The 16,496-nt window shown below is 40.5% G+C and overlaps 1 protein-coding gene across 1 annotated transcript in view; it reads left to right on the forward strand.

The window, feature by feature from the left end:
• Nucleotides 1-15,298, forward strand: part of WDR64 (WD repeat domain 64) — a 128,250-nt gene extending 112,952 nt beyond the window's left edge. Inside the window, exons 25-31 of the mRNA XM_054972133.1 lie at nucleotides 2,286-2,347; nucleotides 2,929-3,038; nucleotides 5,316-5,504; nucleotides 7,352-7,451; nucleotides 7,959-8,039; nucleotides 14,847-15,115; nucleotides 15,226-15,298. Of these exons, the coding sequence (XP_054828108.1) occupies nucleotides 2,286-2,347; nucleotides 2,929-3,038; nucleotides 5,316-5,504; nucleotides 7,352-7,451; nucleotides 7,959-8,039; nucleotides 14,847-15,115; nucleotides 15,226-15,298 (884 nt within the window). The remainder of the gene's footprint in view (nucleotides 1-2,285; nucleotides 2,348-2,928; nucleotides 3,039-5,315; nucleotides 5,505-7,351; nucleotides 7,452-7,958; nucleotides 8,040-14,846; nucleotides 15,116-15,225) is intronic.
• The last annotated feature ends 1,198 nt before the right edge of the window (nucleotides 15,299-16,496 follow it).

Below are 16,496 nucleotides of genomic sequence, written 5' to 3' on the forward strand. Positions count from 1 at the left end.
CCTTAAAAATTCCCTTTTATTTTCTATAGACTTTATTTAATTTTTATACTTTTTAATCCACTTACTCTGCTCCTTATATCATTTCTAATAATTTTTTTCTTTTGTGCATAGTATAGATAGATCACATTTCACCTCTTTTGCCTTTTAATCAGGGATCTTAAATCCTTACTCATTCCAGGAGTGGGATGGAAATAGTAAAACCTAAAATATCAGCAGGACAGTAGTATACATCAACATAAAGAAAAGAGCAATTTTTATGCTAATTTCCCCTCTTTCTTATATCTGTTCTGGCCATGCCTTCCAAACTTGTCTACTTGAATTTTCATAATAGTAAGGGTGGAGAGGCCAAATCAATATTTAGTTTAAAGACAATTTTATATTCTATACAAAATATCTCCTTCATCTATTTTGTTCCAGCCAAACTTATTTGCTTGAGTTTTCATATTGATAAGGCTAGGGTAATCACATAACTATATAGCTAAAACACAGTTTTGCATTTTAAAAATAGTAGCTCCTTCATCTGTTTTATTTTGGCTATCTGCACTTGTTTACTTGGATGCTCATACTCGTAAGGTTGAGAAGAGCAGATGGTCGTTTAGCTTAACCACTAGTTTGTATTCTGAGAAGAAGGAGTAAAGTCTAAGAACAATTAATAAACTCCAAAGGCCCATTTATCACATTATCACTATCGCTTTAACAGTAGATATACAAAGTCTGTTATAATATAGAGCCTCTAAAATTTTTAATAAGCCTGTATTGCTTAACATTAAACATATAGAAAAAGTCTAAGTCATAATCCATATTTCTCCTTCTTTCTTACTCTCAAAACAAAGAAGGAAAAGAGAGAGCAGTAGCAAAACCAAAGAGCTCTATACTTCCATCAATCTCCCTCTCTCAATTCTTCAAAACATACGATATAGTGTTATATAAAAAAGAAAAAATAAGGAAAGAAGGGAAGAGCTATAAAAGTAAGAGGTTAGGTCTGCATTAAAGAGTCCTAATCTGGTTTTTTCTTCTTTCTTCGTGAAAAGTAGTACATCCAATCCTTAATCCATCTGGGCCACCAAAGGTAGATTCCCTTGTCTTCCAGCCATTTCTGAAGGGGGTCAATATGAATGTTGTTACTCCTCTGCTTGTTTTTCTGCTTTAAGATCCGCTGCACTCTTTTTTCCCCTTCAGTGTTGGCATGCTGGATTCTCTCCGTGCAGGTCTGCTTAGTGGCTCCTCCTTTTCTTTGCTAATGTTTTGTGTCTTGAAGGGGACGTCCTGGTAAAATTGTCCATTTTGCAAACTGTGTTGCAGACTGTTTTCCCCCTCATTTGGCTCTGTTTTTCTTTCAGTTAAATCTGGCCCTTTAGACATTTTTTCTGCATCGTCATTTCTTGTCATCCGTTTTTCCTTTTCCACTCCAAATATCCCGTCTGCTTTAATTAGTAATTCCGTCATTAATTTAGATATTTCTTGCAAATTAGCGAGTAGCTCTTCTTCCCAAGAAGCCATTTCAAAAAGTGGTAAAAAGCTTTGTTTTGGTTAATTATGTTCAAAAATGTATAGCTTTCCAGCAGTTGCTGAGAGAGTCTCTTTAGAATTCTTCTCCCATCTCTGCTCCTCCCAGCTCGCTCAAGCAGCCGCAATGCAATCAAGCTGGATTGCCCTCGTAAAACCATAAAACAGTCTACTTACTTAATGGAAGGCTGTGGGATCAGTTGAGCTATCTTAAAGTTATTTTTTATCTGTCTTGTTAAGAATCTGCTTCGTTCGCTGTGGTTCCTTTTAGCTTGTTGGACTCCCAGTTTTGCAGCTATATAGCCATATTGGCTCCTTTGTTGGTCCTTGCTTTCAGAACCAATATCGGGGCTTCTGGGGGTTCGCCAGTCCCCCTAGGCTCTTGTTCCAGCCTGCCTCCCCTCTCCGGGGGCAGGGCTTGGGGGGGTCCAATCTCTCGGGTCCGAAGGAACCAGGAAGGTCACGGCAGGGAGCTCATAAAACTCCCCTGTTGTAATTTCACTGCCTCATCCCAGAAGTCCAAAGTTCAGCATTGTTAAGGAGTCAGTGGTGCATGAAGCTGGAGAAGGAGCTGATAAGTGGAGTTCTTGTAAGCAACTTGATTATAGGACCCAGCTGCTGGGAGGTTCCAGTTGGATCCATAAACATCCATTGCTAATTAAAGCACTAACCCAGCACCCATTCTCACCCTTATTTACAAAGTTCATGAATAATGCAATTATCCTGGGCTAGTTTGTAATGTGAAAATGCTATTTTAATGGGATTTTTTCTCATAACAGAGGGGCTTGTCATACGATGGAATATTGGTTCATTCTTAGAAGATCCACTGGATACCAACAAGGTGAAAAAATGGGAGGGGGGAGTTTAAGAGCATTTTTTAAAATTCACCCATTATTAGGAATGTTCAAACACATACCAGCTCAGTTCAAACCCTGCCCACCAGCAATGAGCAGGGATCTAACCCCTCTCAGTGGGCTGTGCAGTTGTCCATGAGGGGCATGTCCCTATTTATTGGACCATTACTCATATGTAGCATCTTGCCATGTGCTGTACCACTCTACACACAAGGAATGGCTCAACATTCAGCATTAGACCTCCTGGCAGACCTTCTGCATCTCTGCTGTTGCTGCCCAGGAGACCCTCCCCCGTACCTCAAACTTCCCCCTCCCCCTATCATTTTGCAGCTGTATGTAGTTCCTTGATTTTGGTCTCATGAAGCATATTCTGAAAGGATGGGTTCAATTGCATATGCTGCTAGCAAAGTTTCCCCATCCACTAGATAAGCTAAATGCATGTTAGTTGGGTAGCTGTGTTAAGTTGACCCACCTCCTATTCATGATTTCTGTTTAGGTGTTAGAGATTCCTGTACCCATCAAGGAGACCAAAAAGGCCTGACACATACTAATGGCTTTTTCCTTGTAGCATGTAAAGCAACAACTTTGCTGGCGAGCTCATTCCAGCAAAATAGTCAGCCTGTTCTATGATGAAGAAAGGGACTTAGTAGTCACTGCCTCTACTGATGGCTCTGTCAGGTTAGTAACAGCTAACGCTCCACATTGATTTAGAATGTATCTTGTTGTGGACAACATATCCCCAGGGACAACATATCCCCATGGACATCAAACAACTGGTTTAATGGTACCAGGTCAGTTTTCCATGTCACCATAAAGCCAGTGAGATATGATATGTAAAGCTGCAGCTCCTGCTTGGCAAATGTATTGAATGATCTTTTTCTGCAAGCAAGGAGATATACAGGTTAAAAAAATACAGTTAGCACAGCTGCTGTAATTATGCACACAAACTCTTAATACATTCTGGAATGAACCACCACCACCAAAATCCTTCAATATAAAAGAAGACTTAAGCCAGTTACCAGTTAAGCTGTGCTCCAAAAAAAAAAAAAAAAAAGGACATTGCAAGTTAAACCACTACTTGACTTTTGTGCCCTATCTTTCAGTTTGATATTAGGCTTGTGTCCATACAAAAATTCTGAGGATGAAGTTTTCCCTAACTCAAACCTAATGAATTTCTGTCTGATGCATCTGAAGGAACACTAAAGCACAGCAATTAGTAAATAGCTCAAAACCACTAATAGAATCCATGCCATACAGAGCTCAGCTCAATTCCCCCCACCCCCCACTTCACAGACATAAAACACAGCTGGTACAACAAATATATCTATAAATGTTATTGGTCCCATGCTGACACTTCCCCTGAACAACACTAACAATGCAATCCTGTACAAAGTTACTCCAGTCTAAGCCTATAGATTTCAATGTGCTTTGAATGGAGTAACTGCATAGGATTGTACTGTAAGGATTAGATGTCAGTGTGATTAAGAATTCCTTGACACATCAAAGACAACTGACTGGCTCTAACAATCAATCCAGTTTTATAGATGGGAACCACTGAATCTTCAAATACTTAAGTGCAAGAAATATTCCTTGTTCAATACCAAAAGGAATCTTGGATTTTGCTAGTTCCAAAAGACTCATTAGCCAGAAAAAAGGCTTAACACAACTATAAGCATTTGTTTTTGACACAGAGACATGCGTTAAGTCTGAACATCTTTTTAACCTTTTGGCATCATCTGTACTGATCTCATACAACTGCTTTTTTATCAGTGAATAATCCCATCCATTTAGGATGCCAAGAAGTGCCTTGATGAATTTCTGTCTGGACATTCACTACAATTGTGCCTATGGTGGAGGACCACTGTGCCTTTTACATAATTTCTTTCACTTTTTGAAAAGGGAAATCACACAACAGTTGCCCATTTAAGAAAAACTTCATGTTCAGTTGCATTATCTCTCTCAATAACAGGTCTAAGGGGGTGGAGTAGTGACTGCTCTGATAGAAAGGCAAACCTTGGGTTATGAGGGTCCTCACTGGGGATTAATTCCCTGTCATTGTCCCCTGCCCTGCTCCAGCTTTTTCCTAAAAACATCTTCAGTGAAGGCTTTTAAAAACGTTTTTTTTCTCCCTGTATTGTAATTGCACAAGGAGTCTCATATCGCCAGCACAATACATATTTTTATTTATCTTTTGAACATAGAATGAGTTTGTTGTTTGAGTTTAATAAAATTAAAGTTTGGTGAGTTATTGTTTTTTGTGGTGACCTCATGCCATAGGATCATGGGGGGGGGGGCACGAGGGACAAATAAAAAAAAAACTTCTAAAATTATTTTTTTTATTCCAACAAACCATTTCTGATATGCTCATGCACATTCTTTCTCTGCCTAGATCTCACTCACCAAAATAATCAGTTCTGCTGCTACTATCTCCTTATTTCTTTTGTGTATTCTTTGGAATAAACATTCAAAATATGCTCCTCTTCATAACCGCACATACTCATAACTTGCTCTGCTATACAAAGCTAAAATGGGCACTTTGACATGGCAGGACATTAATAATGTATTGCAATTTTCACAAAATGAAAAGAGCAGGATCATTCCTGAAGTTTTCAAATACTTAAAGTTGAATATGGGGTATATTGATGTAAAATACTTTCACAAACATGAACAGCCTTTTTCAAATAGAAATATTGACACCATTGTGACTTGTTCATTTCAGAGTGGATATGGCTGAAATCTGTTTAGATTAAACATGTCACCAAGTAGGTTGACTGTGCCATATGTCACACAGATGGGATATTATGCCTGAATTTTATGAGGACTAGAATATTCAGGCAGTTTGATGCTAGATCAGTGGCATGTGGGTTAGCTTGTTTCTATTACTACCTTGAAACATTCACTTGAAAAGAATCAACATGTTGCTTACATCATTCTCCTCTCTTCCATGCAATGCAGGCTATGGCATGGACATAGTGGACACTACATTGGTTATTTTGGTCAGCGGCGATTGTTTGAACTCTCTGAATCCACTGATATAATTTTGCCATGTGACGTAAATGACTTTCCCTTCACAATAAAAGATGACAGCAAGTATATGGACAAAAAGCAGAAGTTTGAATATCCGCTAGTGCTTGACCGGGAAAAGTAAGATTGCACATTTATTGTTCTGCATGACATTGCAAGCCCTAGAGTCAGAAAGGTGCTTAGAGCTATCTAGTCCATGGCCTAAGGCACAAAATCCAAGGTTAAAGCAAGTTTACAGATTATATAAATATATATATATTAACCTATATGGAATTAATGCAGCATAAAAGACCACCAAAGAACAGAGGTTTCATCCACTTTTCAAATCAAAAAAATTACAGTTCAGATCCTAAGCTCTCTTTTCATAATTACTTCTGCCTCTGGGCAATTTTTGCTGATCCCTCCCCTCTTTTAAACAACATGCTGATTCCATTTATATTTATTTTTATTTATAGTCTGTTTTCTCACTGAAACTCAAGGCAGATCATATTATGTAATCAAACAATAAACAATGCATGGAAGAAGTATTACAAAAATTAGAAAAACAATACTAAAAGAGAAAGATATTAGATATACACACTCAACAGGCTACAATCTGATCCCTGTTATTAAAAGTGTTCTTCTAAACCATTCTATTGTATTACAGCCCCATTCCCTTTATAAAAATACCTTCCTGAACAATTCTGTTTTAAATGATCTGTGAAATTAATACAAGTGTGGGAGCCTTTCAAACCTCCTGAGGCAGTCCCTTCCACAAGGGGGGAGCCACAACAGAGAATGCAGGTGCATGGGCAACTATGGATCTTACCCATATGCATGGTGGCATTGTCACTTTGCTCCGATGAATGAAGCTTTCATGGCAGAGCATAGCAAGAGAAGCGGTCTTGCAGATATGTGGGTCCAAGACCATAAAGAACTTTGTAGACGATAACCAGAACCTTGAATTAAACCAGTAATGAACAGGTAGCCAATACAGCGACTGCAGAATGGGTGTCAGATATCTGTTTTGCTTCTGATAGTAACTGAGTTGTTGCATTTGTACCAACTGGAGTTTCTGAGTACACTTTAAGGACAGACCCATGTAGAGTGCATTACAGTAATCTAGCCTTAAGGTGGCAGGGATCCACATGGCCAGATGTGCTGAGCCAAGGTAGGGAGTCATCTTTCCGGCTAAATGATGATGGTAGAAATCATTTTTTGCTACTGAATTAACTTGCTTCTCCAGCAACAGTGCTGGGTTAGCACTAGGTTCCTAGCAGAGATACCAGGTATCAGCTGAACTTCAACAAATGTGGGAAGCAGTGTCCTTTAAGATTTCAGCCTTTCCAATCAGCATTACCTCAGTCTTGTCAGGATTCCATTTCAGCTTGTTTACTCTTAGCCGTGTAAACACAGCAGTAAGACAGTGGCTCAAGACCTCTACTATGTCACCAGGAGATTTAGGGCCAAGCTACACATGACGAATGACACTTGAACGGCAAGTGGATTGAGTGGAGGGCAAGTGAACAGGGAGAAATACACTTGCTGTTCAAGTGCCATTCGTCATGTGTAGCTTGGCCCTCAGATAAAGAAATATAGCACCGGTATATCACAGCAGCAAAGAAAACCACTCTCAGCCTTTCCTCTCCTCTGCAATATGGGTATAATCTTGGCCCTATTGTAAAAGTATATCAAGATAATGTATGTGAAGCACTTGGCATACTGAATATGTTATATAAATGCTAATAATTATTATAATTATTCAAAAATACACCTTACTGTATTCAATGGACCCTAGAAGCATCCATAGCATTGCAGCATTAATTGCTTTAAACTGGCACAGTTGCATGTCTTTACATTTTTTAATTTTCATTATCATTTTGATGTTATTTTATTCATAATGCCTTCAATGATATAAATCTGTATGTTTGTTTGGTAAGTATAATGGGGTTTTACCTCATCTCTCCTTTTTTTAAAAAAAAACACAGGTGGAAGACATTGACTAGAAGCTCTTTATCTTTCAAAAGGCCTGGACTTCTGGCAGTGGAACAGGATTTCAAGTTTTTCAAAGCTCTGGCTTCTCCTAAGGTACCACTTCAGATCTCCTTTTGAAATTTTTCTGACAGAATAAAGAGAAAAAAGGCACTTCTATAAGTGATAACAAAAGAACCATTGGCATTTCCCCCAATGGTTCCATTTGTAATACAAATGTAAAATCTATGTAAGATAGGCTGTACACTTCAAAAACTTTTCCTTTCAGTTTTCTGCCTCATTAATAACATTCACTAGTGCACACGCACGCACGCACAATAACATTCAAATCGCTTGTGTTCTGTAGACAGTGCTTGAGTTTCACACTTTCAGGTATGCTGGATTCCCTAACTTTCTGTTTTGGAGAAACCTCCTGGTCCAAGTTTGAAAAACATAAAAACAATATCTCCACCAACTGTTGTGCTTATAGATGTACATTTGTATTCAAATAACCATATGAAAATATATATAAATACTTAACATAAATGCTGATAAAAACATACAGTTGTCTTTTATTTCTTTTTCTGGAACTGAAAATATGTTAATCTTTTTTCTACCTAACAGATTCACAAATGCCCCCTGGAAAGCTTCAAATCTGGAAACAAAGATAGTGGTATTGTGTTTGGGTCAATACCTATATACAGGGTGAGTTCAAATTAAATAAATGGGACCATCATGAAGAGTGAAACATTAAAATTAAGCAATTTTGAAAATCATTATATTCTGAATTGCCCCCATTTGCTTCTTAATGTTGTAATGTTTTTGGCTGACTTAGTTCACACTGAGTTCCAACTCCTCCTATCAATCTGTTGTAGTATTAATCTCCCTCTTATCTCCTTTGTCACAGCCAGTAATACCAGACACATTGTAAGTCATTGGGTACTACACACAGGGCATAACACAACTGCGTTCAGCATAATATGTAGTTTTCTCTACAAGAAATATTGAGCTAGATTTAGCAGCAGATTGCCTCCCTGGAATACACATCATCACTCCGTCACTTGTATGCACTGAGGAGAATCATTTTTATTTATTTTTTTGCATTCTACCCTAATCTACATTGTCTTCTTCCATCACATTTTTTTTCATTTCCTTTCTTTTTTCCTCCATGGCAGATTCTGTCTTCACAAGAAAGATCTCCCTTGTTATTTTGATGTCTGAACAGTGAAATGGGAAGTCTCCCATTCAAACTGCACTTTTGTCATGAACTCCGCAGTGGACCTTAAGCAAGCCACTCATTCTCCCAGTCTCAGTTGTATAATACAAAGGAAAAAACAGGTTGCAGTTTTGGTGTAACAGTTAACACAAGATTACACATGAAGTACTTTGAACACGCAAACAGTACCATATAAATTGCTTTGTTGTTGTTGTTGTTGTTGTTGTTGTTATTTACAATCAGGATACCCACAAGACTTGTGGGGGGCATCTTATTTTCTCCTCCCCTATTATTTCCTCTTTCTCTCCCCTGAAAGCCCCCATAGCTCCCCCTTCCTGCATCCTTCTTTTGCTCCCACTCACCAGCCAACCTTCAGCTTTCCCTCCTTTTCTCCCTTGGTGGACTCCATGGGGAAACAATAGCTCAGTAACTTGGTGCCAGCCACTGGGCCAGGCACAGCTGTGTAGTGGGGAACCCACAAGGACATGCAGGGGCACCTCAATTTCCCCTGCATTCTTTTCTCCACACTATTTCCTCTTTATTTGTGGAACTAAAAGCAGCTTCTAGTTGATGTCAAATAAGCAACTGAAAGGTACTCTTTCTCCATTGTTCACTGATGGGAGTCTGGCAATACTAACCTACACAGCCATCCTAAGCAAGTCTACTCAGAATCCTACTCAGGTCCGTTTAATGGAGTGTATGCTCAGAAAAGCATTAATAGGACTGCTGCAAAGTGACACCCATCCCTTACTTCCTCTCATCAGCGTTCCTCTTCACCCCCACTAAAGTTATTTATCGTAGGCAAGTAGTGTGCTGAAGATAACAGTGGCAAATCTCATCCTCCTCAATATTTCCAACTGCTTAGATGAAAGAGTGGCCAAGCTATGTGCCAGATTTCCAGATGCTACTCAGTCAGAAGAAATGTGAATACATAATATAATCAAAGGACCTCAATAAACAGCTGGATATTTAGAAGCAAAATAAAAGTCAGTATGGACAAATGCAAGGAAAGAAATAAGAATAAAATTATCTTTTGTAAGACAAGAGATAACTGTTGTGTACTGAGCCTGGAGCTCAGAATGATTGCAGCCCAGAGTGATTTCAGTCAAAACAAGGTTCTTTATTGCCAACCAGAACAGACAACAGCAGACACTACTCACTAGATGACACACAAGCTAAACAGAAGCCCTCAATATATACACAGAAACCCCGCCCCAAGAATAACTAGTAACCAATAGGAACATGTACTTTACGATACCATCATTTGCATGAACTATATACAATGTATAAGATAGGCAGGCCAGTGATTGGTCTTTATTCCTCAGGACCGATTGGCTGCAGCCCATGGAATGTAACCAATGAAGTGCAGGCAAATGTAACCAATGAGAGTGCAGGCATTAGGAACCTTGATATAATCTGAACAGTGCATAACATTCAATACAGTAATTACATTAGAGGCCTTGCTTGGCCTAACTCAACCCAATACACAACGATAACTGACTTCGGCAGCAACTAGAGATGCCAGGAATTGAGCCTAGGACTAGTCTAGAATGCAAAGTAAGTGCTTTACTACTGAGCCACAGCTCCTCCTCACCAAGTTAATGCCTTAGCACAAAATGTCATTTTAGGTTAGGCTATCAAAAGCTTCAGTTTTTACCTTTTCTAAAGTATTAATAATACTTCTAATGCTTAAGACCTCTGGTCAAAAAATCTTATTAATAAAGGAATCATACTACTCTGTTCAGCAAAGCCAAGGTCTCACTTTGAGAACAAGCTTCAGGCTGCTCTACATAGTGTATGACTAAAGATAGATACAGGTTGGAACTCCCAACAGACTTCAAGCTTATCCTACACAAGCGTACACAGAAGTAAGTGCATTCAGTGGGACATCCATGTCAGTGCATATCACTGTAGCCTGTCTAGTTCCACAAAAATTCTGTCAGAACTATTTCTGAGTAAACTGACTCGGGGACTGAGTTACTAAGGAGATGTGCTGGTATATGTACTGGGGGGGGGGGGGAATGGTGTACAATCTGTCCATTAATGACAGGACAATAATTAATGGTTTTACAAGTGAAGGGAGGCAGATACAGAAGCCATGTACAATTAGAAGAACATGTATGCTTCAAGATATGTACATTACATGCAGTGGCAATGAAATTCTTCTTGCTGACGGAGCTGAGCTTCTAATTTAGTAAGAAAAACATCCTAGCTCTTGTTCCATGTTCCCAATTTCCTTGAATAATGGGTAGTTCAAGTGGTAGCAGTACCTGAAGTAGTTTCCTTTGAATGAGAAACAATAGAATCTTGAAATATTTACTTTGTTTACCAAGTTTGGTAAACAAAGTTTGATGTAGTGGTTAAGAGCGGCGGGACTCCAATCTGGAGAACTAGGTTTGATTCCCCAATCCTCCACTTGAAGCCAGCTGGGTGACCTTGGGTCAGTCACAGCTTCTAGGAACACTCTCAGCCCCACCCACATCACAGGGTGATATTGTTGTGGGGATAATAATGACATACTCTGTAAACCACTGAGTGGGCATTAAGTTGTCCTGAAGGGCAGTATATAAATCAAATGTTATTATTATTAATATAAAATAGACAACAGATGATGGTGAAGAGACACTCCCTCAACAGATCTCTAAAGACAACATGCACCCCAAGGTGCTTCAGCCAACTCATTAATGCTCTGGCTGCACTTCTCTTTCTGCCTGTTCCAAACCCAAATCTGCTGTTCCTTCACATATGAAGACAACCCTGCCCTCTTCCCTTTATCCAGAAGAGGTCACCTCTCACAAGCTCTTGGGCATACTTGAACACAGAGAACCTCTCCTAACAAGAATACTGAGGAACATTAACATTCTTTTGTCACAGGCATTGATTTACCACTGAGCATGTTGTTTCAGGCCAAATCCATAGACCTACTACATTCTGACAGCCATTTTAAAACACCATACAAGCAGTTCAGTGATGGAAGATGCTATCTTGAGAATGTTAAGAGAATTTTGTACATTAATAATGCCATATAAAGAATAATATCAAAAGGCCACTTAAGGGATTTCCTTAGTTCAGGTTTCATTAAATGTTTTATCTACCCTGCAGCTGTCCACATAATTCTTGATTTTTTGTCTTAAATTGCTTATAAAAGGTTGTAAGTCCTACAAAGCAGAAACATTTTCCTACAAGGTTTCCAGAAAGATATGGCTCAGCTGACAGTTTCACCAAGAGAAACAGAAATATGGCACCTTTTTCTACAGTAAGTGCACTAAGCATTTCTCCGGTGGGGTGGTTACTGTGAACTACATATAGGAAGAATTTGAGTTTAAGTTCCAAAGAGATTGAAAATAATTTGGTGGCCTTCTTAGTAGAATAAGGCCTGGCCAATATTTCAGGGGCCTAGTAACTTCTGACTCTGTAGTCAAGGTGTTTTCACTACTAAACTTTTCCCTGGGAAACTCACTTCAACTAAATCTGAGCAACATTCCATTTTAAAAATAACATATACCTTTTGCTAGATACTGTCCAAAGAAATGTAACTGGACCTAAAGCAAGTGGAGGGCAGATTGGTGAATGATTGTGCACAAATTGTGAGCAGACAGATGGGAAAAGTTTCCTTTTCCTACCTAAGCTCAACACCTAACTAGACATGGGCACAAACAACGAAAAATCAAACCATGTGGTTCGTGGCGTTTTCACGAACCAGGAACCACCAACTCCCACGAACTGGGGCAGGTTCATGAACTGGCTTCTGGTTCGTAGGTTTAAAATGCCCCTTTCCAGCTGCTTACTAGCAGCAGGGAAAGGAGCATTTAAACCCACGGATCAGCTGCTTGTCGGAGAGATCCCTGACAAGCAGCTGATCATTTAAACAGTGGGGCTGTTTAAATGGCCGCTCCCAGCAGTGCAGAAATGGGCATTTAAACTGTGGGTGGGGCTTGGCTGGCCGGCTGGGAATTCCCAGATGACCAGCCAAGCCTCACCCACTCTTTAAATAGGGAAATGTCCATTTAAAGAGCCTCACCTGCTCTTTAAATGGCCATTTCCCCCCACTCCCAGGGGCAGGGAAATGGCCATTTAAACAGTGGAGCTTGGCTGGCCAGCCCGGAACTCCTGGCTGGCGCCAGCCAGGCGCCACCCACAGTTTAAATAGCCATTTCCTCACCACTCCAAGAGGTGGGGAAATGGCCATTTAAACTGCAGGTGGGACATGGCTAGCCGGCTGGGAACTCCTGGCCGGGTAGCCAAGCCCCGCTGTTTAAATAATCAGCTGCTTGTCGGAGATCTCCCCAACAAGCAGCTGATCTGCAGTTTTAAATGCCCCTTTCCCTGCCTCTTTGCAATGGCAGGGAAAGGGGCATTGCTCTTTAAAACAAACCAAATGAACCAGTAGACCAGTTCGTGGAAGTTCGTGGAAATGAGCTTCCATGAACCACTGGTTTGCGAACCATGAGCCGGGCTCATTCATGGGTTTTTTTGGTTCGTATTCAGGTTCGTGCCCATCTCTATAACTAACTAGCTGGTACTATCAATGATATTCAGGATTTTATATAGAGGATTTTGTTCAACACATACTCAGAGACAGTTCATTTGGTTACATGGCATTAAAATCAGTACAATTATCTGCTCTTTGTCTTACAGCCGCCACATTTAACCAGTGGAAGAAATGTAAAACATCTCCAAGCTCCAATATCAACATTACCTCCTTCCTTCCCCCCTGGTTCCTCAATAAACTCAAAAAAACCCGTAACACAAAAAGATGTGTTGCAACCAAATTAGGTGAAAATAAAATGCTGATAGTGACCCAAAGCCAATATTTTCTATATATTTTTTTCAAGCAAGCAGCACCTAACATGCATGCAAGCCAACACAATGGTCTCTCTGCAATCCCTGGCATCTCCAATTACAAGAATCAAGTGGTAGGTGATGTGACTCATATTCCATGCCTGGCACCATTATTTCTCTCATTAGCAAACTGCCCTCAGGAGCTCTCTAACCATTTAGGCATAAAGCAATGATCCCCTTCGTACATTCTGTCCCTATTGGACCTGCCCAGTATGGTTTGATTTGCCTACTTTTGGAATTTCACCTACATGACGGCAGACATAAAAAGAGCAAAGACTATTTAATAATAATATTCAATTTATATACCACTCTTCAGGGCAACTTAATGCCCACTCAGAGAGGTTTACAAAGTATGTTATTATTATCCTAATGACAATCATCCTGTGAGATGGGTGGGGCGGAGAGAGCTCTGAGAAGCTGTGATTGACCCAAGGTCATGACAGCATACTATAATGTATGGCAAGCAAGATGACAGCCAAAGTACAAAGTAGTCTGCTAGATCATTTTGATCTGAACTGACAGATGGAGTGTCATGTGACAGTGTCACATGACTAAGTTGCATCATTCTGACTACTGCCACAATGAGTCAGCACTTCAATCTGATTGGTGCTGAGAAGTATATATTCTGAGCAGTCTATGTGCTAATCATCACTCTTGTGAACTGGATTGTATGCGAAGCACTTTGTCAGGCAGGAGGATTTTGTATGCTGCAAGTGCTACATGGACTGTATGTATATATTATTGTAAAGAAAACCACTGTATATAGTTCAGCACTAGTCAAGTCTGGTTTGACTTATTGGGTGCGCTTCCAGAAGATACGCTCACAGGGTTATGGGCCCAGAATTGCGCCAGAGCTGACTACAGTTGGTGATAACTGCACTGAGCTGTGGAGTCTTTGCCTTAGCGGGATTGGTGAGCTCTGGATACAGCTGAACAGCGAACGTCTGCGGACCAGGCAGGAGGCGACGTTGACGCCAAGATACAGTCCACATACGGAGGCTCATATCAGTCTGATTGGGAGGAGGTGGAGGATTTTGTCCGGCCATTGATAAAGAGTGATCAAAGTAAGTACAACATGGCCTTGGCTCCAGCAGCCGTGTTTGTTGAAAAGTTGACGTACCAGAATTATTCAGTGTGGGCGCTTCGTATGAAATTTCCTGGTGAAGGAAGGGCTCTGGACTTATGTTTCTGCCCCACCAGATGCTCCGTCGGCAGACGACACTACAAAGATAGAGAAAGCACTTGCGCTGATACTGCTAAGCATTTCTGACGAACAATTAGTGTATGTGTCGGGGAAAACAACAGCTAAAGAAGCATGGGACAGTTTGGCTGCAGTATATATCCAGAAATCCTCAAGCTCTATAATGTCATTAATGAAGAGGATGTACAGGACTATTATGCTAGACCACCAGAGTGTGAGGGAACATTTAAATGCTCTCACTGAATGCTTCCAGCTACTGGCAGAGAGAGGCAAGGAAATCTCTCAAGAGGACAAGGTGTACATTATACTATGTTCACTGTCGGAGAAATACGACCTCCTCGTCTCTGTGTTAGAAAATTTAGAGCCGGCAGCACTTACTCTCGATTATTTGTCTGGGAGGCTCTTACAAGAAGAAGATAAGATGCTGCATCAACGAGAGTTGGCAGTCTGCCATTCCGGTAATGGTGCCAGAAAGTCCGGGAATGGTGCCAGCTACTCCGGGAACCGAGCCAGTCAGTCCAGGTGTCCAGCCGATCCACAGGAGAGGAAACAGCAGAGAAGTGAAAATCAGTTTTCCAGCCAGTCTCTGCTCGCATTAAGGACACGCCGGTGTTTCAAATGTGGTTCCCCAGATCATATAAAAAGGTTTTGCACTCGGAAGACAGAAAGAGCCACCGACGCTCTCAAGGAAGGAGGCAAGCCTAAGCCCCAAAATGTGGCCAAACATCAAGCAACTTTGGTGACTGCAAATGGGTCTTCTGCCCATGATTTGTGGGTCGTCGATTCAGGTGCATCACAAAACTTTGTGAATGATAAAAGTTTGCTGCCTGACCTTCAGCCAGCCAGTACTGATCATGTGAGTCTTGCAAATGGTGCCCCTGCGTCTGTTCATGCTCAGGGGAAGGTATATTTCTCTGGTCTAAATCATACATTTCACAATGTTATATTTGTGCCTAGCTTGGAAAATAATCTGCTTAGTGTAAGTGAGTTAACAAAAGCTGGTTTCACGGTTGAATTTGAGAAACAACAATGCAATATTCTCAAAGGTGATAAGGTTCTTGCCACAGGTAAAGTACAAAATGGAGTATATATTCTAGAAAACAAACCTGGGCAGGTCCAAACTGTACTCAGCAACAAAGCGTTGCATGATGAGTGCATACACATGTATCATAGAAGGTTAGGACACATGTCCTTCGGTACATTGTCCAAAACATTTGCTTGCTTGGGTATAGATAAATTAAAGCAGTGTAAAACGTATCTAGACTGTGATGTGTGTAAGCAAAGCAAATCCCAGATGCACCCCGTTGCCAAAGCAAGTGATAGGGTTACACAAAGACCTCTGGCTCTTGTGCATGCCGATGTCACCGGCCCCTATCCAAACAGCATATCTGGTAGAAAATATGCATTACTGATTGTTGACGATTTTTCAAGGTTTTGTTGGTCTTACCCACTTGAAAGGAAATCCCAGGTCTGTGAAACAATTAAGCAGTGGGCAAAGAGTGTGCAAAAACAATTGGGACAAGAGATTGTAAGGTTCCAAAGCGATTTGGGGGGTGAATTCATGTCTCAGGAATTACAAAAATGGTTTCAAGCCCAAGGTATACAACACAGAGTGGCAAATACTGCGTGTCCCCAAGAAAATGGTGTGGCTGAACGATGTGCAGGCATTTTACAAACGGTGATGCACTCCATGTTAAATGGTTCAGGGTTGCCCAAATCTTTCTGGGCTGACTGTCTCAGATGTGCAACATACAATGTCAATAGAGTATGGAGTAAAACTATTAATGATATACCATATAGAGCACTCTATGGAAAAACCCCTCATTACAACATTTAAGAATTTTTGGCTCCAAGGCATGGGTAAATATCCCATTGAAACTTAGAAGAAAATGCGGTCCTAGAG

Source organism: Eublepharis macularius, chromosome 1 (genome assembly GCF_028583425.1).
Source record: "Eublepharis macularius isolate TG4126 chromosome 1, MPM_Emac_v1.0, whole genome shotgun sequence".
Classification (NCBI taxonomy): Eukaryota; Metazoa; Chordata; class Lepidosauria; order Squamata; family Eublepharidae; genus Eublepharis; species Eublepharis macularius.